The 21,788-nt window shown below is 38.2% G+C and overlaps 1 protein-coding gene across 2 annotated transcripts in view; it reads right to left on the reverse strand.

Annotated features, from left to right (window-relative positions):
* LOC149007470 (uncharacterized) overlaps window positions 1-21,788 on the reverse strand; it is a 114,859-nt gene that overhangs the window by 71,137 nt on the left and 21,934 nt on the right. For both annotated transcript variants that reach the window (XM_089164538.1, XM_089164537.1), the window contains exons 5-10: window positions 15,688-15,824; window positions 14,447-14,513; window positions 9,736-9,901; window positions 9,500-9,614; window positions 1,566-1,641; window positions 1,302-1,484 (exon numbers count right to left, since the gene is read on the reverse strand). In XM_089164538.1, coding sequence (XP_089020664.1) covers window positions 1,302-1,484; window positions 1,566-1,641; window positions 9,500-9,614; window positions 9,736-9,901; window positions 14,447-14,513; window positions 15,688-15,824 — 744 coding nt within the window. The remainder of the gene's footprint in view (window positions 1-1,301; window positions 1,485-1,565; window positions 1,642-9,499; window positions 9,615-9,735; window positions 9,902-14,446; window positions 14,514-15,687; window positions 15,825-21,788) is intronic.

Below are 21,788 nucleotides of genomic sequence, written 5' to 3' on the forward strand. Positions count from 1 at the left end.
ATTTCAAATGGCAATCCCTTCTTTTGATCCACTTCCATCCACTCAAACACTGGATTTTCGTCAGACTCATAGAATTTCTAATTTCTGTCCATCTTCATAACTTACATTTCAACTTCAGAATTCAACCAAATTTGCAGCATAGCTTCCAGAGAATCATCTCTCCATTCATCTAAATTCAGGTTCAATCTATCAGCTATTTTGGCCTATAGACACCTAGCTACACATTTGGTGATTAGGTCATATCACACAGCCATGATATTGGAATCATATGAAGCTTGCAACAGAGTTTCACCTACTTACAAGCTTCAAGTCCCAAGGTTGATTAGGTTTTGCAACTTTGGTTGGCTTAGAACCCTAAGCTTCTAATTTGTCCTTGTTTCTAATTTGAATTTCTGAGTTTTCTGGGGCTAATTGTAATCTTAAATTAATTTATCTCATCCCAACAAACACAAATACGAAAGCATGCAACACAGATTCAACCCCCCCCCCAAAAAAAAGGAATACACAAAACAGAATCCCAAAAAAAAAACAGAGAAGGAATTAAATATAATTGCAATAGAATCAAGACTAGCATTTAAAACTTCCCACAAACTGGAGTATAGGTATCAGTCATGCCATCCTAAACCACCCTTGAAGACATATATTTCAAAACAGAAACCCTCATAAACAAATTCCCAAGTTGATAACGTCAACCAACATATGGATTAAAAATTAATTTCCTCAGTACTGCATATTGAATGAAATGACAATCTAATTCAATGTTTGACACCCTCTCATAAGACACACGGTTGTTAGCAATGCAAATGACTGGAGGTTTACAAGAAACATTTCCATTCGAATTTTGGTAGAGTAACCAAGCTCCAAACAAAAGAACAAATCGACATCGGCCAGCAAAATTGTGAGAAATAGGTTTTTACTCTGTTTCAACAAACAATGATATTGTAATAAACCAATTTTACAAGCCTATATTATCTTGATTTGTTTTCTATACACAGGTCATTTAATATTAAAGTTTGAGAAGTGCTAGTGTAGAAAGAGTTGTTGAAAATCTAAGAACAAAGGGTAGAATTGTCTCCAGGATATTATTTGTAATAATCCTGCATTTGGAATTTGCATTATTCTATTAAAAATTTCATGAAGAGAACCAAACGAGATAGAAGTTCCAAGAAAACCAAGTCATTACATGGACAAATTCTAAAAGCAACCTCTCCAGCTTGGAGTTACTTAAAAAACAAGAAAGCAGCCAATAAACTTTTAATGCCTAAATAACCTGGTATGAACATAAAATTTCACGCACTCACAAGATCAAATATAGTGAATGTGTTGTCATAAAATAACACAGCAATGCGTCCCCGGCTAGAGTCTCCAGCAACAACAGGAGAAAATTTGATTCTTCGAATTCCTTCTCTACGTGTATTAAATGAAGATGAGAACCCAGTGGTTACATCCCACCATCTTATGTTCCCCAACCTGTCCCCCATGACCTGCGAAATAATTCAATCAGTACTCTCAAAGCAATGTTTGGAGCAGGAAAATTGGAACTTCCCGAAATACGTGATACATACCACATGGGGAAGGCGGTAGGCCATTGCAGTAACTAATCCATCTGATGAAACAAACGAGGATGAAGGCCACTTTGGTCTGGAAACAAACCAAGTTCGTGTAAAAGGATAAAACCAAACCAAAATAATCCAAGGGATGAATGTTTGAACAATCAATGGAACAATTAACACAATAGATAATAAGATACTGATCTGTGTTACGAACAGATAATGGATACTAGGCAGCAGTAAAACATATAAAATAAAAGAGAACTAATTGGAGAGACAATTTACTGAAGCAAATTATATAAAATTAGAATAAGACCTTATGGTTGACAAAAAGTCCTGCCTAAAATAAGATCACTGAGCCTAGAGAACAGAGAGTTATTAGAATGAGATCTTCATTCTGACAAGCATCCCTACGTCTTTATAACCCAGCAACCAAATTAAGAAGACACAAAGCCATTGAACAACCCTACATGAGTTCATGTCATTGATAACCTTGTGTATTACTTGGTAATAAACCTACGAGCATAGATTAATAGTAGGAACTTAGCTTACCATTCATAACCACCCATTACACTATTGGATACAATGAAATTATGTGTGCCAATCAAACCATATATAATGAGAATAAATAATTAATTGGAATTTAATGCTCTGTGCTTGTCACATTTATTCTTTTTACATGCAACTGCTTTCTAGTACTGTTTATTTGTCCAAAACTATGTACATATGTGGGAACTTTGTTATAGTATTTCCATATTGTGTATTTCTCCAATGGGAATTAGAATGGAAACATAGATACAGATAATCTTCATGGCCAATATGGATCAATAAAGGTTCCTTAATGGTTCACCTATAATTGCATGTGGCAAAGGGAAATTTTGATAGTTACTATTGCTCTTATGTGAGAGACACTGATGTTAAGCTGTTTAACAAGAAATACAATAAAGAAGGTTAAGAAAAATATGGCTAGTTCACTTTTGATCAATCCCTTAGGTCATAAGGTTAACTGTCTGTATTGCTGGACATCTAAAATGAATGCAATTCACGTGAACAGATTCATAGATCAACCTTTGTCATTCTTTGGAAATAATCTTTTAAGATTTTTGGGGTCCATAGCTTCAGAAGACTGAAGATTTATTATAGTTTATTTACTTTCATAGTTTCATCAGTTTCTAAATTAGTATTTGATGAGCACATTTATGCATAGAATCTTAGAGCATAAAGCATACAGTTTACAAGATTAAAATAGAGTTGCCTTAGGTTTTATGTTGTGTTCACCGGGTTTAGGATTTCTTCGGAATGTACGAGATATTCTCGATTACCAGATGCGATACATGCAATTTTATAAGTAAAAAGGTCCAATTTAATTTTTCAATTGCAAAGCGAGTCCAATTCTAAGTATGATGGGCTGAAAGTGGATTGAAATGCAAGTCTAGGCTAAATCAATCATTCGAAGGAAACTATTTACAATCAAGGGCTTAGGTTTATTTTGATGTATTTGCGGGAGAGAGAAAAGAAGAAAAAAAATCCGAGTGGACACATGGGGCCCACAAAATAGTCAAAGATTAGTACCTCCTGATTTTTTCAGAGTATCCTAAGATTTTATGAAATATTTTATTTTATTATATTTTTATTTATTCCTAAATTCTCTTTCTCTCTCTTCCCACTTTCTTTCTTTACTTTTCTTTTCTTTCTTTTCTTTTCTTTTCTTTTCTTTTCTTTCTTTTCTTTTCTTTTTTCCAAAGCACAGACCGAAGTAGACGTAAGAGAAAAATCAGTACTTGATGCGGGAGAGAAGGTAGATTCACTAGAGGAAAGGGCAATGGCCCCTCCTGATACGATTCTAGGCTAATGCTGATAGACCCAGAAAGCATTCAATCGCTACAAAAGCATATCATCCAACCTAAGAAGAAGGAAAAAGCCTCGCGGATGGTTCTCCAAGTCAGTGAGAGTAGAGAGTGAGGCTTTCTCAGGTGGAATTTGGGTCTTATGGCAGGAGGAGGAGGTAGAGGTTGAGGCTCTTGTCCCTCATCACCAGTTCTTACACACTTTCATGACCTTTCAAAATGTAAGTTCATTCCATTTCACTGCTGTTTATGCTATTCCCCAGGAGAGCAGAAGAAAGAATCTTTGGCAGGATTTGGCTAAAGTCTCAGCTCACATTGGGCAGCCTTGGTGTTTAGCTGGAGATTGGAACTCCTATACTGAGCCTGAGGAAAAGAAAGGGGGGGCTAAGCCTGAATTGAGAAGGTGCCAGGAATTCAAGAGCTGGATCAACAGATTTAGGTGCGGACGTTGACAACAATTCTCTATTTATTCAGCGAGTGACTCCGCCTCGAATGAGTCCGCGGATGGGGGATTTTGAGAACCAGGATATGCGAGCTAGTCAGAAATGGGACTTGTTGGCTTGATAAAAAGGAAGCCCATTGGTGATTGTTAGAAAATTCCCTACAAGATGATTGCTTAGCCTTCCCCGCCTACCTACCCTTCTTGGATCATTTCTGTCATTTTCTTCTCTTCCATGGGCATAGTTTCATTTTCCTGGAATATCTTCTCTACCTATAGATCCCTACCCTTTGGATTGAATCGAATTCATTCGCTCGCGCCTCTCGCGTATGTAGCCTTTTGGCAAAGCTCTTTTCTCTTTCCCCTTAACCTATTCAAAGGCACATGATTCACGAGCCTCTATCAGATGACGATTGAATGGCTTCCACCAGGACACGAAGAACTACTCCTTATTTACGAATAAAAAGTACTCTTTTTGTTGAACCAACGAGTGAAGTTCTGTCGCTAAGACTAAGAGTGATTATGAAAGTTGTCCCCTGACTGAACACAACGACTCTCGAGTCTTTCAATAGAAAGAGTCAAGGGGCAAACAAAAAAACAATGCCCCTCTAGTTAAGTGATTTTGGTCCAGCTAACCGAACTTCTGCCTAATTCCCAGCTAAAAGCTTACGCTATTATCGGTACAGAGAGAATGGACTTGATCCCTGATTAGGCCTTAGAGCAGTCCGGCGTGGACAAGAGCAACCTTCAAACCCTACGGTTTTCCTCTATTCAACGAGCGTACGTTCGATTCAAAGCACTGACTTTTGAGTGACACTATTTAGGAAAGCCAAACAAGGACTAGATGGATATAATCTCGTCTTTCAACATGCCCCTAAAAGACGCTTTGCTCCTCTAGTTAGGGCTATCGGATTCCTCCGGTCAGTCTTTATCAAACCGACCTCCCGTACTCGCATGAGGGCCACCGCACAAACATTTCAAATAGAGCGTTGTGGATAACCACCCCACTTTCCGTGACATCATCCTTATCCACTTAGTCACAAGGTATATCCCCATGTAGTACTCCTTGGTGAGGCAACCAGAGATGCGTAATAGTTGGACCTTCAAAGGCCAACTATGCATCTGCAAGACTTTCTAAGGCGCGCCGCCACGAGCGCAGCCCAAGCCTTTCAACAATATCAAATCAGACTTTATGGAAAGTCTTGTTGTGAAGAAAGGCTTTGTTATGGTGTTCTACATCATCCTACATTGGGGAATGAAGAGAAGCCTCACTAGGGCTCAACTCACCTCACCTGATTTTTTTCGTGTATTACCACTCAGAGAGGGGGGCGCTCAAAGTCAGATCAAGGAGGAAGATCGCTGTTCTGCCGGCAGGAATGTGGCTCCTATAGTACCCTACTAGATCGTAGACTGATCGGGGTCCCCAGTTTCCCTTTGACGCAGCGTCGATGTCGACACAAATAGGGCATGAAGGTACGAGCCCTTCAAAGGTTGAGACAAGTTTTGCCCCGCCTATCATGGGCACCCCACGACCACACGGATGCTATAACTCAATCTTTTCGTCTTTGGAGACCTTTCTTTATTTTAATAAAGCCCTTCCTTTTCTTAAGCGTGCAGGTTGATAAAGGGTGTTCTGCGCTTTGGTGACCACTCTTCACGAGTTTGATTTCATTTCTTTCATCATCTCGTCAAAGTCTTGTCGCGAGCCAAGCATAGTGTAGAACATTTACGGGTAACCGTGACGATAATTGCATCCAGGGCCCGATCTACTACTGATTTTACCTTCCCCTAACATTGATTTGACTCCCATCCCCATGTTGGCTCCAACATAACAAGACATATAGTCTCAGGCAAAGGAACACTAATCTACTTCACTTCCTTTTTGTGCTTTCGCACCCCTCCTTATAATGTTGGATTATACTTGTAGTCGTTAGAACAACAACTGTGTACCAGCCCCTTTCTCTTATACGTGCGGAGGAGGTGGACATCTTTTTGACTTATTGCTGGCAGGCGGAAAGTTCAAACTAACTACCCACACATCCACCGCCCACCTTTCTTAACACTGAACATAAACTTATGTACCTGATCTTCCGGCTTGAACAAGAAGGCGACCTACTAAATGAATTCAATGCGAACCATTATTAAGTTGCTTTCTACTTCACTGAGCGAATAACAACACTATACATTAGAGATTATGAAACCTACTTGACAGGGGATCTGATTTCATTACTCATTGCCCACCCACCTTAGAGAAGTGTAACTCACTCCTACCGATAACGACTACAAAACCTCTATGCCCACCAGCATACCTTGACTGCCCTGTTATACCTTAGGCGCCTTTATGTTACTCGGAAACAAGCCTGAGAACGACTCTTATCCCGCCGTTAGCCATTATGTTTACCTGGTCAAATGTTGTCGTTTATGATAGGTCGGTCCCCTTTGACTCTGTCCACCAACCCTCTTCCATCCTCTTTGATTTCATCCCTCTCGCTCTCCTAAAGAGGATCCGCTTGGGTATGCCCGACGTCACATCCCTTCTAGCCGTTATTCGTGATTGATATGGTGCCTGTCAATCTCTTTCATTCCAAGGGGACTCTTTCTTGTGCTATTCTGAGGATTCAAGCATCAACGATTACCCCTTTGATCAATTAGGGAGGCCCTCCTTAAACAAAGAGTTCTCATTTGCCCTTTTTCACTTGTATCAAGTTAAAGTGTCTGCGAGGATCCCGTAGTAAGACCAAACTGATCTAGGACCAGCCTCATGCTGCATGAATCAACCTGATCATAAGATTCAAATACTTGCGGATCTACTCTGTGACCGATGGCTCGTGCACCATACCAACTGAAAAGCAAGCAAATCGAAAATCTTTCTCTTATTCCTTCAAGGCAAAAGCAGTGATAGTGATGGCTTTCAAGGAAGCAGCCTTGTAAAAGCTTGGCACATACTTTATGTTGAAGGACTGAAGGCGATCATAGAGTTAATCAAACTCTTGTATTGCTTAAGCGCTTGTCATTCTTCGTCATGTACTTATCCCTAATCCGATTGTTGATCAATTCCACATTACCAAAACGGATTAGATGCTTGACACCCATGCTAGCCATGGATTAGATCCACCCATAGGTATAGGTGTGTGTCCCTTTCCCCTATGGCTACCTTGTTGCGAACCAAAGACCACTCAATAAGTGAAGGGACCCTCCTCACCGCTCCCCTTCAACGAGTCAAGAAAAAAATAATCTTTCTAGGTATAAGGAAGGAACAAAGCGAGAAACCACTACTTCGATTGAGAAAGACCAACTCTACTAGTCAAGCCGAGGTTTTTTCTAAACAACTCATCCGATTCTACAATCAGAAAATCATTTTTTATCGAATATGGGCTTAGCCTCAAGTTCTGTTTTAGTTTGATTGATTGAAGTTCCTTTCCAGGTCTAGTTCCATTTCCCTATCTTGTTTTCCTCTTTCTTCCATCCAATCCAATCCTTTTCTTTCAATGCTTGGTCTCCTAACTCTAATTTCGCTTCTTGGTAAATAGAATAATAGAAGTAAGTCAGGCTAGAAGAGAAAAGGTCAGAGTGATCTTAGTGAACTGTAAGCCGTAGATGAAGGAGGCTTTCTAAATCCTAGTAGGGCATGGGGTCGAAAGCAAGGTAGTAGCCAGTCTGCCTAATCAAATCAGTGCGTTTGTGAGTCTTAGTGCAAGACAGTAGGCATTCCTGTCAATGAAGGATAGGAGGTAGTATTATTAAAGAGCTATGTGATATCCCTATGCCTTTCTTTAGATGGAAAACTTTGATTCCACTATTAGCCTAAAAAGCGAGCCAAAGGAGTCAACGCAAGGGTAGTTGTCTAGTACCAGTACTCTCGAAGGGGATAGAAGGTTTAGTCGGAATAAGTGCTATCCTATTTTCGAACTAATGGCACATCAGGATTTGATAGCCACGCACAGAAGATTATGGCGAAGGGAAGGGAGGGAAGTCGAATAGCGAATAGACTGACCTACGAGCAAAAGTCTTGAATAAGACAGAGTGAGTGCAGGGAAGGATATTGCTTTGATCACCCATGCTAGCAGCCGTCCTACTAGTTGAATAAAAGCTTTCCCTCTTAACTTCCCTAAGGGTATACAAAGAGCTATCTCATTAAGATGTAGTAGCCTCTCCTCTCTCATCTAATTCGTTCCATCTGAGAGCAATCGCCGACAGGCAATACTTTCTATAAAGCATAGACTGGCTGCTCTGTCTCTGGCCATGGAAGAATCTTGCCCTCGGTCTTTCTGCCCATGCAAGCAATTCAGTCAAGACCTTGCTCTTCTCATATCTGCTCTTCTCTTTGCAAGTTCATCTTACTGTCTAGCTGCTTCAATCAAGGAAGAATTCCTTTTCCTGAGAGAGAATCCAGTAGCTGTCCAACGGTTGCAAGCCAGTAGCCAGTCTCTCTTCTTGGAAGCTATCTTGGAGTAGTAGGAAGGAAAGTTTGAAAGCCCACAGAAAAGGCTAACCACTATTATATTTCTTTACTTTTCATTTCTCTTCCATTCCCCCCCCCCCCCCCAAAAAAACATCACTTCCATGTTATCAGATTTCAAATTTTTTTCTTTTATTTTTCTTTCCTTAACTCTCTTTCTCTCTCTTTCCATTTTAAACCCCACTTTCTCTCCTATCTTTGTTTCCATATATATATCCATCCCCTTCCACTATCATCATCATCATTATTACTATTATTTTTATTATCTTTCCTTATTTTTACTACCTTCACCAACCTCTATAGATACCCCTCGCGTTGTAGACTTAGGGTTACAATTTCTTCTCCTTCTTTGCATGCTTTGTGGATTTCAAGTTTTAGATTCAATGTCCAACTTTCAAGTTTACATGTAATTCAATTAGTTGTTTTGGTTGTTTACTTCTTTTTATTAATGCAAGTGTAACCATTAGTTTTGATTGATGCAATTCAAGTTCCATTCAAGTTCAAGTTTCTTAATGGGATTCGTCTTTCTCTGGGTCTAGAAATTTCAGATTTGGTTTAGTCCAAATCAGGTTGGTAAGGTTGGTAAAATTTCGACCGATAAATTTTTTTGTTACTCAAGATTTCAATGCAAGTAAATTCTTCATTAGATTTCATTACTATTTTTTCCTTCCCCTCGGGTCCATTATTATAAATGACTACAGTCGTACCTCCTCCATCATAGATGACAGCATACCCACCCCCCTAGATGAATCGGTGCAAAAGTTCACCCCTTTATGGAACTCCTCTTTTTAGATATTGGTGTAGGTTTAATATTCCAGCTTTATGAGTAGGCTTGGTATGCCGAAGAACCTAAGAAACATGACTCTAATTATATCCACGAGGATTGTGCTTATAAAACAATTGATAGATAGCTAACCACGTTTCTTTATGCTTCAGTTAGGTTCATGGTAATGCAAGGTAGAAGAAATTAAGACTTAGTTTATTTCCTTTATCACAATTAATTTATGCTTCTAGCAACCTTTAATCTTTAATAATAATAATGATATTAATTATTGCTTCTACTGTAATGATTGATTAGTTTCTCTTATAATCCATTGATACTTGAGATCTAATGATATGGTTGGGAGGTAATATTGAATAACTGAACGCTAACACACAATTAAGCAAAATCCATCACTGAATATTCATTGCAAAACTAAAATACCTAAAGTCCCTGATCCTTCGCCCTTGAACCTCAAAAACTCCAAGAGCACCATTGGCAAGTGCAAACGCAAAACTTTCTGAGGTGTCCTCAACAGATCCTTCAGAGCTTGTTGTCTCTGCAAAATTAGAGCAACTACTAAGTTAGAACATATTTGAACAACTTCTTAAAATCCCATCATGTAAATAACTTCATAGCGTTGAACAAACCCTAAGAATAACAGCTGAAAAAACTCTTACTAGTATCTGAGGTAGATGCATGTATAGGAGAAGCTGATGCGGAGGCCCCAGAGGCATTCGCTTTGGTGGGAAATGACGATTGCTTAGAGAGTCCATTTTGAACTGGTCGTGGTGCCGTAGGAAGTGTCCACTCCAATACTGTGAATGGAAGAGCTAATGATCTAAGCTACATGAGGAAATAAAGGACAATAAATATTTAACAAAACAACATCATGATTTCGAAAACTATATTTCATTTTTACTAACAAACAAGGTGTTCTTGTCAAGAAACTGTGGAGCATGAGTTGATAGTATCAAAGTATGTGAGCAAGATAGACTACATAATAAAAATAATTTCCTACTGTAGTCGAGTCCACTGGATACAACAAAGAAGATGCTTGATTGAAGAAACAACACATAATAATTCCCACCTTCAACATGCAGGAAAAATGATGGTAGATCTAAACAAAAAACTTAGGTATCATTTGAAGTCACACAAGATAACACTTGTTAGGTATTAGTAAAATAGTAAAACTAGATGTTAAAAAATTTTACATATCTAATAACTGGAGATAGAGAAGATGAAGAACAGTGACTAGGATTGAAGGTTCGGGATGTAACCTAGGTTTTGGGTTAGTCTTTAGGATCCTTCTTTACTTAGAACCAGTGAATAATTGAGCTATCCCAGGGATTAGGGTTTTATCCATATTCTAGATGGAATTGTTTTGGTTAAAAAAATAGGGGAATTCTAGGTTAACAAGGATCCTTAAGGTGGTTGGATCTAATTAGGAAATTGTGTCTTGTATAAAAGGGTTAGGGAAGGTTGGTGCTTTTAAAAACTATAAAGTGGGATGGTGGATTGTGGTGGATATGGTTTTGGGATACCCAAAATCACCCCAGGTGGGAATGGAAAAATTTAGCGGTCACTACGGCTTTAACAAACCTAGATGGGATGAGATTTGGGAACAAAAGTTTCAATCTCATAATATGGGAGACACTCATATGGGAAAGGATAGGGTTTAACAATTAGGGAAAGGGTGGGAGGGTCTTCAGAGGCTTGCGGTTGGGTTTCTTGGTCTTCTTCTCTATTTCTTGATCTCACTACTTTTTCTCTCTTCTTCTTTCTTATTATTTCTTCTTCTTTCTTCTTCTTTCTTCTCTTTCTTCTTTCATTCTTTATTCTTTTCTTTTCTGTTGTTTCCTTTTCTTTTCTTTCCCAAACTGCAGCAAGATCAACGAGGCAAGAAAAGAGGAAGGGAGACAGGAAGGGCTGGGGCAGGGCAGCCACAAGGGTTAGAAGTGGGGGAGGGGGTGGGGGCTTACTGCCGCAAGGTTTAGGAGGGGGAGAGTGGGAGGTTGCTGCCTCAGGGTTTAGAAGGAGGGGAAGGGACACGCAAGAGTTAGGTGAAGAGTAGGTGAGCAGCCAGGGTTGGTACTTACTTGATGAAAGTGGATTAGAACACTCCTAGGCCACTGTAGGCTTTTGAGATTGAGAAAGCTTAAGACAATTTGCAGAAAACTCAAACTCAGCCATGGGGATCCTCCTTGGAATCCATGCAATTCCTTCTATGCTTAATTGTATTAATCCAGTCTAATCTTTACATGAGGGGGTGGCTTTCTTTTATAGCCAGAAAGACACTTGGACTCAAACTAGTTGACTAACAACTTAGACTCAAATTCGGAATCCAATTTGGATTGGGAATACCTTAAGTTTTTTTTGGTAAAGGAATCCCTTAACGACTATCAACTAAATAACAACTCAGTAAACTAACCAACAACTAAATGGGGTCTCCTAAGGACCACAAAATTAACAAATAAAATAATAATTATCTAGAAAGAAAATAATTTCCAACTAGGACACCCACTTGGACTGAAACTCTTTATTAAGTTGACCATGACATGATCAACTAAGAAAAGAAAAATTACATGGCACAGAATCTAACTGAACCAATGAGAACCCAAGGAGGGACGTGAAAATGACCAAAATATCCCCTAGGGCATTCGGTACCCCTGGTTGCCGCATGTCCAGGGGGCTGTTTCAGGCCTCCATGGGCCTTGCTGACCCTGGTAACATCAGTTTCGTCCGAGTAAAAAAGAGTACAGTCTCCTTTGTTTTTGTATTTAGTCTCTTTCCTTTTTGACAAAAATGCCCTTAATAATAGTACAAATGCATATGATTCGAGTTTAATTCGAGGATAATACGGGTTGTCATAGAAAGTACATTTTAACCTTTCATATGGAGAAGTCCCCCAATAAGATGTATTTTCATTAAAACGTCTGGATATGGAAAAAATATGTGTATGATATGTAAACTTACCAAGGCAAAGATTGATGAAGAAGAAGTGGATATCTTCACCAAGGTTCCCATCCCTAACCAATTCAACATCCTTCTTTACAAGTTGGGAATGCATGACATCTACTCCCCAGCTTAAAGGTGACTGCTAAGAGTTTCTGTTTTGTAAGTGTACTTATGTCACTGTTCTATGTCTCATGTTTTTTTTTTTTTTTTTTTTTTGGGGGGGGGGGGAGGGGGGGGCATATATTTCTCATGTAATAACTCACCTTCACTTTGTACTAGGGGGAAAAAAGGGAAACTACTCACCTTCCCAACGTATAAACTTCTTCATCTCCCTCTTTTTTGCCAAGTAATACAAATTGTTGATTAAATATTAACCACTATTGAATCATTTCAATAAATCTGTTACACACACTCTCTTCTCCCTCTTAAACTTCTCATTTCCAACGCATAAACTTCTTCTTGTATTTCTCATGTAATAATTACTCACCATCCCTTGTACAGTTATACCACACAAAAAAAAAAAAAAAAACTACTCACCTTCCCAACATATAAATTCTTCCTCTCCCTCTTTTTTGGAGAAATTGTTTATTTCATTATGATAATTTCTTATATTTCATAGAAAGAGAAAAAATAAAATTACCTCCCACTCTCAAGAAACTGTTTTCAATGGCCTTTCATCTTTCAAGGTCTTCACAACTTTCTCCCTATTTAACATTTTGTCTCATTTCGACTTCAACGATCCTCTTCACTGAAGATTTATTATCGATTTGCAATTTTCATTCACCAACGTTGGCTTTGTTTTTTTTACAACAAAAAAAAAGTTGTCATTATTTCGCCAAACATACTCTAATTATGCATCTCTAATGTTGTATCTACAGTTTTGTGAACATCTTTGAGCGTTGCAATCATCGTTGTCTTCATCAAAGGTACTCAACACCTCTACCTTCTTATCCATCATGAAAGAATGCTACACTTAAAACACAATTGTGATCTCTACTTCAACTTAATTTTGTCAGCCTTTTTTTGTTTCAAATCGAGATGAAATGCAAAGTGAGTTCAGTCTTTGAAGCTCTTATGTAGACGAAAAAGTAGGATTCTCAATGTTTTTTGTTCCGACATCAACATTTTTTGTATGATCTCTCGTGGAAAGATCACTAAGAAATATTGCTTTTGGAGTTCTGAATTGGATTACCAATGGCTTCAAAGACAGGAAAAGCGAAACCTCATAAACAAAAGGAGAAAAGGTAAAAGAAGGAAGAAGGAAGAAGAAACTCATCATGAATTCATCTCTTCCTTTTGTTAACTCTTTCTTTCTTGCTTGATTCAAATCAATGGTTACTTGAACATGTTAATTTACAATAAAATAATGATTTGTTTATTGATACTTGCAGCCAAACCAACGATGATGGAGATAATGGTTAAACTGCCGAATTGCTCATAACTCACCCTTAAGATAGGGATGCACATTATAACGCAACTGCTCAGTCTAGCTTTGAAAGCTCGTGGGTTTCTGTTTTGGTGGAAACGTGCTTTCTCTAAAATCAATTTCCTTTCAACTGATTAAAATCTTAAATTAGGGTGTGTTGGGATGTGGAGAAACTCAACGAGTAGGATCTGAGATGTTCAAGAACTCTCTAACATCCATGCCAAGATGTGCCACATGTGACCAATTATTCCTTGTCTTTTAAAAAAAAAAAAAGAAATACACAACATTTCCCACCGTATATCTTGCCACATTTGACCAACTACTCCTTGTCTGCCAAGGTTAAAATTTCTTTTAACCTCGCTTTGTTTTATAAGCAAGATTTATATTTTCATCCTTCAGCAAGGATAAATATAGTTCAACTATTTCTTTCACAAATGAACTTACTAATTTTGTGTGGTCCAAGATTTCAATACACTACAGGATGTATAAATACATATACTAGGTAGATTAATAAGTTTGTTTTCCAGAATGTAACTAAATATTTGAAAAAATTCATATTTAATCTTATATTGAAACATTACCAATCACATACATATATGTATATCTATACATATACATATACATATGGACCTCTAGCTAACTTTTACAACTCATTTGCGTACATTCAGAATCTGATTTAACATACCATGGGCTGCATGTATATATATATATACATATATGGAAACCTCTAGCTACCATTTCATAACTCATTTGTCTAGATTCAGAATCTAATTTAATGTAAGGGGCCGTTCGTAATCATATCATTCAATTTAAAAAAAAAAAAAAAGGTAAACAATAAAATATAAAAATACATCAGTGTTACATTGTGAACAAATTTGGATGATGGAAAACTTAAATGAAGCCTCCTCAGCACCATCCATGAAATCCATGTAAGAAAATGTACAGTATTGAGATCAGATTTCAAGTATGACAAACAAAAAACACAAGGAATTAGCAGGATAGAATACCATTATTGGACTCTTTGTCATGGCCCATACCTCCACAGGTGCATCATGAAACAGAATGAGAAGATACCTGAAATGCGCTTTGTGTCATATACCCAAAGAATATCCAGAACTTCAGAGCAAGATAAGCCATCAATGTAACCGGAGATATACATTCCATACAAAATAAAATAAAAAAACACAAAAAAATTTGACATATGCTTCCAGAGTTGGAGGATTAAATAACCATTTCCAATTATTAGAAAACAATCCTGAGAGTAGATATTAGTTCTTATTTTCAGTAATTTCATATATTTTTGGCCATGCAACAAATACAAATTATTTACTCCAAGAAAACAATAATTCACCAAAAATATATACACCAATGTGTATATTTAGCATGGTTACAGCCATACAGCACAACTAAGGGTTATATTCACCAAAAATAACAGCTTCATAATGAAAAAAAGTAGAGTAGGAAAACAAATAAATAGCTGAGAGATATGCCTCAAAAATAATAACAACAACAAATAAATAAATAAATAATTACAAACATGGTCAAATCTGCCAAAACCACAAGCACATATAGACTTCATCTCAGTACTCCCCAGGGCTTGGTTGGCTCATCTGTTAACAATTACCAGATATTGACCTCCAGGAGAGAACAGGTGTAGGGACTTTGACTAGCTAAACTGTTTTGAGGTAAAAATATTGTGTCTTATTTTCTAGAGCCCGAACCCAGTGCCAATGGTCTCCACACAAGCAGTCTTTTTTTCTTTTCTTTTCTTTTTTTTTTTTTTTTTTTTTTTTTTTTTGGGTTGGGGGGAGAGGGGGGATTTCCCCACACAGCCTTGCCCCAACACTTTTTGCTGAGAGTGAGTCTTATTCTCTAAGTAACTCTAAAAGTCCTACTGAGAACCCTTTATATGAAGACACAAATATAGAACATCTGAAAGAAATTTATTTCACTGCCAAAAAAAACTGAAAAGAAAATAAAAGAAAATTTAATGGTTTCATACCAAACAAAAGTTGGATACTTCACTCTATATAACAAAAGGACACTTCAGTTTCTAAGACTGTCGTATCAAAAACCAACACCTACTGGTTTCATATCACCTCATAATTTTTACAACAGGTACATCTGACCACTTATTTGGGGGTTTCAGGAGCACAGGTTCATAGAATGACATTAACATAGAATATTAATTGTTAATGGATCTAGCAAATTGATAACATGAAACACCTGGCTACGGATTCAAATCAACCTTCCAGATGAAGAAGCCCTTAAATCTCTTATCGGAGCACGCTCTGGCCTTTGTAGGACACGGAAAGTCCGATTAAGACCACTTCTAAGACAAGTGACAATGACCGTATTAGTATACCTTCCAGCTTTTTCATTCACCTGAACATGTTAAAAAGATGATGATTGAAGACTAAAAATATAATATATATAAATTTAATTACTGCAGAAGGAAAAAATAATATAAATAAAATTAATGGAAATTATAACAAGTAAATATGCACAAAAGATCATCAGTTAATTTCATACATGGAGAAGAGATAGGAAATCAAATCTGCTATTGTTCAGGCAAATTTCAATAGAAAAAAGAAATTTATCGAACACAAAAGGAAGCAGCCAAAACTAAACAGGAAAAGGAACAAAAGATAATGCTACCATGAAAGGTGTTAAAATCTAGGACTCCTATTGCAGAACCTGGTGGTGATGGTAATATCTTCAGTGTGATGGTGTGTTAGTTTTGGGCATAGTCCAAATTTCGACTGAAATTTCGATTTTGTGCTGGACCGAGACAAAACTTATGTGCCAAAACTTTCTTCCTTGCTTTCGACCCATTTCGGTCAAAAGCAGAACATATGTTTTAAATCCCTCATCTCACTCAAGTTCTCTGAAGTTTCACAGAAATCAAGCTACCGCCAGTTGAAATTTGACCAAAATCCCCCTTTTTTGCCATTTTCCCTTCTTTCAAGCTCATTTTCACTCAAAATCTAGCACTCCTTTATCTTCCTTCACGTGCTTTGCTGCTTATTTGGGGATTTTTGAAGATTTAAAGCTCCATAGAAGTCATCTTCATCTTTGACATCTGTAACTTCTAAATCCTCTTACCTCAGATGAACTTTGTGCCGTAAGAGCCAGATTGGTGACTTCTTCTGATGTTTTCTTTTTCTTTGGCTCTTCAATCTTTAGGCAATCTGACTTGAAATGCCCAGGTCTCCTACACTCAAAACATACAATATCTCTCTTGTTAGTATAGTTAGATCTGTCTTTGAGTGTAGATTTACTTTCTTGATCCTCAAGGGTTAATCCCTTGTTTGGTCCTCCTCCTTTTGTCTTGAGGAACTTGTTGAATTCCATGTCAACAGGGACATCTCTATTTCAAGATTTAAATCTCCTTCCCCTTCACTACCATCATCATCATTGCTGGTATCTTGAGGGCAATAGGCTTCCTTTTGGCACCTTGTGCATCTTTCTTATCATGCCTCTCATCTTCCTCAACTCCAGTTTCACAGGCCAGAAATGACCCCATGAGTTCAACCAATATTAGACATGACAAGTTTTCAGCTTCTTGAATGGCAATGCTCATAAGATTCTTCTTGTTTGTTTTGCATTGCTAAACACTTTACACAAGCTATATAGCTTGTTTATGGTGTTAGTAAAATGATGAAATAAAGCAGTAATAAGTTCATCGTCTAACATCTTAAAGATCTCATAATGGAGCACGTAGATATCCAAATTCATCTCTCTAATGTGACCCATTCTTTCAAATGTAACCAGCAATTTATCAAATATCTTTTTCCTGAATTACATGTGCCACATCAATTATAAATTTTCACTCAGGGCACATTTAAGGAACATGATGTGTCCGCTGCATCCCATTTCTCCTTAACTTCTCAATTTTGCCTTTCATCATAGATGACATCTAGTAACTTTTTTATTAAATTCCACACATCTAAGTCATCTGCACAAATGTACTTTTTGGATCAGGTTTTCCAATAGGCAAAACCTTCCCCCATCAAAGTAGGGTGACCTCGAACTGTTGAGACTTTGGACCTTTGAGAGACAGATTTAGACATCAGGCATTTGGATCTTTGACTCAAACCATTTCGTCAAACAAGTGATCTCTCGCTTTGTTACTAGTTGGAAGTCAACCAAGAGAGGGGTGAATAGGTTGATTCTAGCAATTTGTGCTTGTACTTACACAAACAAAATTTAAAAACTAATGTGTGGAAGACAAAAGCAAGTAATTAAGACACGAGATTTATAGTGGTTCACACCCACTCCCTTCTAGACCTCTAGAAGGTATTCACCAGTATGTCCACTTTCGGTAGGTAAGAACCCATGAATCGAACACAAAAACAAATAATTTTTAATTATTGGAACAACGAACAAACACAAATGAAAGACATGTTAGACCTTCTAGGGTTTTGAGAAAAATAATCAATAATAAAACCATGCAAGAACTAGAATGCGATAAAATATATTAGGAAGTACTAAACATACCTTACACTAGACGTATATTGAAGAAGATTGATGCAAATCTTGAATGCCAAATCTGTAGAGTGATGAAGCCTTCTCCAATCTCCTTGTCTTCCTACCGTACCTCTTTCTTGTGGAGAGAGAAGAGAACAAAAGAACTTGAGAGATTGGAGGGACCCCATCATAGCTATTTATAATAGCAACCCCAAACCCTAGTCCACTTCCACAATGGACCGGTTTGGCCCATCTCAAACCTAATGGCAGTGCATCGGCCCGATGTGTTGAGACCCCCATCAATTATTAACCCAAGTAATTAATCCAAGCCCATATATTGCCTAAGATAAACCTAACAAGACAAACTGGTTTCGATGGTACCAATCACCCCCACAGCATAAGCTGTCCTTCAACCATAGACTGCCTAAACACTCACACAAACATTGCCTAACCTTTCCACATACCTTTCCCCCTATTTATAATCCCCTAACCAAAACTAATTCTCTCTCTCCCCTCCACATGGCATGATCCCAGGGCAACAACTTCTTACAAAATCTTTGTTTTTGAGCAAGAAAACCCAATCAAATCCTTGATTCAAGGCAAGAACACCTCAACGAATCCTTGATTCCAGCCAAAAGCACCCAATTATAATAAACGTAAAAACATTAAAATACAAAACTTACAACCACATGGAGGGGTGGCACTTCATGATGTAAGCACGAAATCTCCCCCTGGCCAAAACCCTAAAATGGGCCCTAAGGCCAAACGTAAGTGGCACACCTAGGGGCTGGCCAAAACCCCCTAGGGGCAATTTGGTCATTTTCTCCATTTAATTAGCTAAATATTTTTATTCCAGAAATTGTCTTATTTTTGTGAATTCAAATCTGATTTTATTTCGTTGTTTGAGTCAGTTAAGTGAGTTCTAGTTAGAGTTGGAATGCCACGAGGAATCTATTTTAAATTGAAATTTCTTTTGGATAATTAGGTATTTTTATGCAGGTCAAGTTTATTTTATTTGTAGCAGAAAGTTAATTGGTTGTAAGGGGGATCCTAGTCTATAAATGATTCCCCAATTGAGTCATTCTTTATTTCTAAATTAGAGTCTTAAGTCTTTCCATCCAATTGCAAGGCTAAAATATCGCACCCCCCTCATTCTAAACTAAAGTTGAATTGAGTACAAGTCTATTTGAGGGAATTGAATCGTGGTCCTCTTCAGACGACCACGGTATGTGTTGCAAGTCATCTCAATTCGGCAAGATCTCCCAGTCTCCAGCATCAGTTCAACAACCAGCAGCTTCCTCAAGTGAGTAGAGCAGCCCTACTCCTCTCCCCTTCCTTCTCCCTCACTCGACACCATCTTCCACCCCTTCCATACCTTGCACAAACACCCCCTCTCCCTTTTCAACCCTGCTACTGCCACAACAGCCCCCTCCCACCCCAGTGATCCCCACTAAGCCCTTACCCACCACCCCTGTGGCAACCCTAGACAGCACCCCCACCCTCCCTCTTGTGGCACCCCCTCCCCCTTCTTTCACCCTTCCATACCTTGCACAAACACCCCCTCTCCCTTTTCAACCCTGCTACTGCCACAACAGCCCCCTCCCACCCCAGTGATCCCCACTAAGCCCTTACCCACCACCCCTGTGGCAACCCTAGACAGCACCCCCACCCTCCCTCTTGTGGCACCCCCTCCCCCTTCTTTCACCCATTCAGCCTCTCCCACTTCCCCCTTCTTTCTTGTGGCAGATCAGAAACTAGAACAAGAAAAGAAAAAAGAAAGAAAAGAAAAGAAAAGAAAAGAAAAGAAAAGAAAAGGAAAGAAAAGAAAGAAGAAAAGAAAAGATCAAGAAAGAGTGACCAAGAATTTTGCAAGATCCCCAGAAACCTTCCAATTTCCAACCACAGGCTTCCTAGGTATCACTAAATACACATAATGCTTCTTTGTTACAACCCTTAATGATTTTGGAATCCCAAAACGAGCCCATAAGAATTGATAAAACCCTTAACATTCCCCCAAACAAACCCATACCAAATTTTCCCGTCTCAACCTATCTAAAAACCGTACTTGTAAACACTCAAATTTCACCACATCCCTTTTCCTACCAACCTTACGGCATCCCATATCTCTCAACAATTGGGTCAGACTCTAGGCGTATAAACCATTTTACACAAATGCCCTTGGAAAGCCTTGTCTTAGCATCCAGACCATGTACCTATTGAGCGACTTGTCTTTAAGCCTATGTGACCGGATGCATCATAGAATGCCCTAGGGAACGTACCAGATGACTAGTGGTTGACTGGCTTATAGTTTTAGGCTTTAAGCCCAACCAATAGAAGGACCCAATCGATCAGCAGCAGACTGGCTTTGACAGTCGTCGTACAACCGGCTTGAAACGACTATATCCTCAACGGGCTCTGTTGAGTTGGTCGATTGAACGCTTGAACAGGTCAACTGGATGTTAAAAAATATGACTGTTTTTGTATCCGTTAGAAACATATTGGACAAATCGTTTGGCTACAAATAGAGGCCTCTTTGACACTCTCTGACACAAATCCCAGGGCATTAATTTGCAATTAATGTTGTCTTGTCCTTGTAGCCTTTTAGCCTCCCTTTAATCCAAATCCTTTCGGAGTTCTTTTCCCTTTCCTAAGAAGGTGGAAAATAGATCTTGAGAACCGATAGAGGCTTATTCACACTTGCATGCATTCATTGTAAAGGGAAGTGATGTAACCACAATTCTAGGGTTATGGTTTTGTGATTTTTCCCTAGAATTAGGGTTAGCCCAGAATCAATCCTTTTGACACCAGCAAAATAATTAACAAATCTAGGAATGGGATGGATAAAATTGTTAAATTTGGGTTTTGGTTAGGACAGGGTTGAACAAAATCTAATGGGTTGTAGAATTTGGTTAACAGAGAAATGTGGGATAGATTTAAGTCTCTTTGCCCATTTGGTTTGTTTCCTATGATGCCTGACTTCATTTTCCCATGCATTTACATGCGCTACTTTCCATTAAAAAGTACATGCTATTTCAAATCAGTATTAACTGCAGTCTTGGGTCTTGAAGTTGTGTTTGCATGTGGTGAAGTCCATTTCTTAGTCTTCAATGCCCTCGACCCTTTTGGAACATCATCTTCTGACTCTGACACAGCTTGCGTGCAAAATACTCTTCCTACTTGGACATGTGAGTATATAGATTCCTATGCTTAACTTGTTGTACAACTAGTTTATGTGGCACAAAAAACATATTAAAACTTAAATATTCCAATCATAAGCTAAACAAATATTAAAATCATAATTATGCGACTATGCAAAATATTAATCAATAAAGCAAGTTAAAATATATTTATCTCAGCAGAATACAATAGCAACATAGCATGATAAATATGATTTATATAGACATTAAAGTAGTAAACATACCTCTTTTTCATTCTAAAACCCAGTCAACCCAACTTATTTCATAACTGGGTTATTAAGGTTTGTTTCTCCATTTTATCCTAAATTGATCCCATGCTTTTCATTTCATGGTTACACAGTAAACCATCAATAATGTGTTATACCAAGGGGAAAAAATATATCAATTAAAAAACCCCAAAGATAATGAAGATAAACACAATTCATCCAACAAGCAACTACATAGCCACCATCATGTAATATGGAGTCCAGGGCATCACCTTGGTGTCCCCTAAAGACACAAAGCGCTTAATTTTCTGCATGCACATAAAGCAGCTCAATGCCTAGGCGTTCCAAAGAATGCCTTGATGCCTAGGCATTGGTCGATGCTTTGATCACAATGCTTGCTATTAGTAGATCATAGCTGTGCTCATAAGGGGCAAGTCATTAGTTCCCAACTTTTCACTTGACAATTTCATTTGCCA

This window comes from Hakea prostrata, chromosome 8, assembly GCF_041222555.1.
Source record: "Hakea prostrata isolate BN-2017 chromosome 8, UWA_Hpros_2, whole genome shotgun sequence".
Classification (NCBI taxonomy): domain Eukaryota; kingdom Viridiplantae; phylum Streptophyta; class Magnoliopsida; order Proteales; family Proteaceae; genus Hakea; species Hakea prostrata.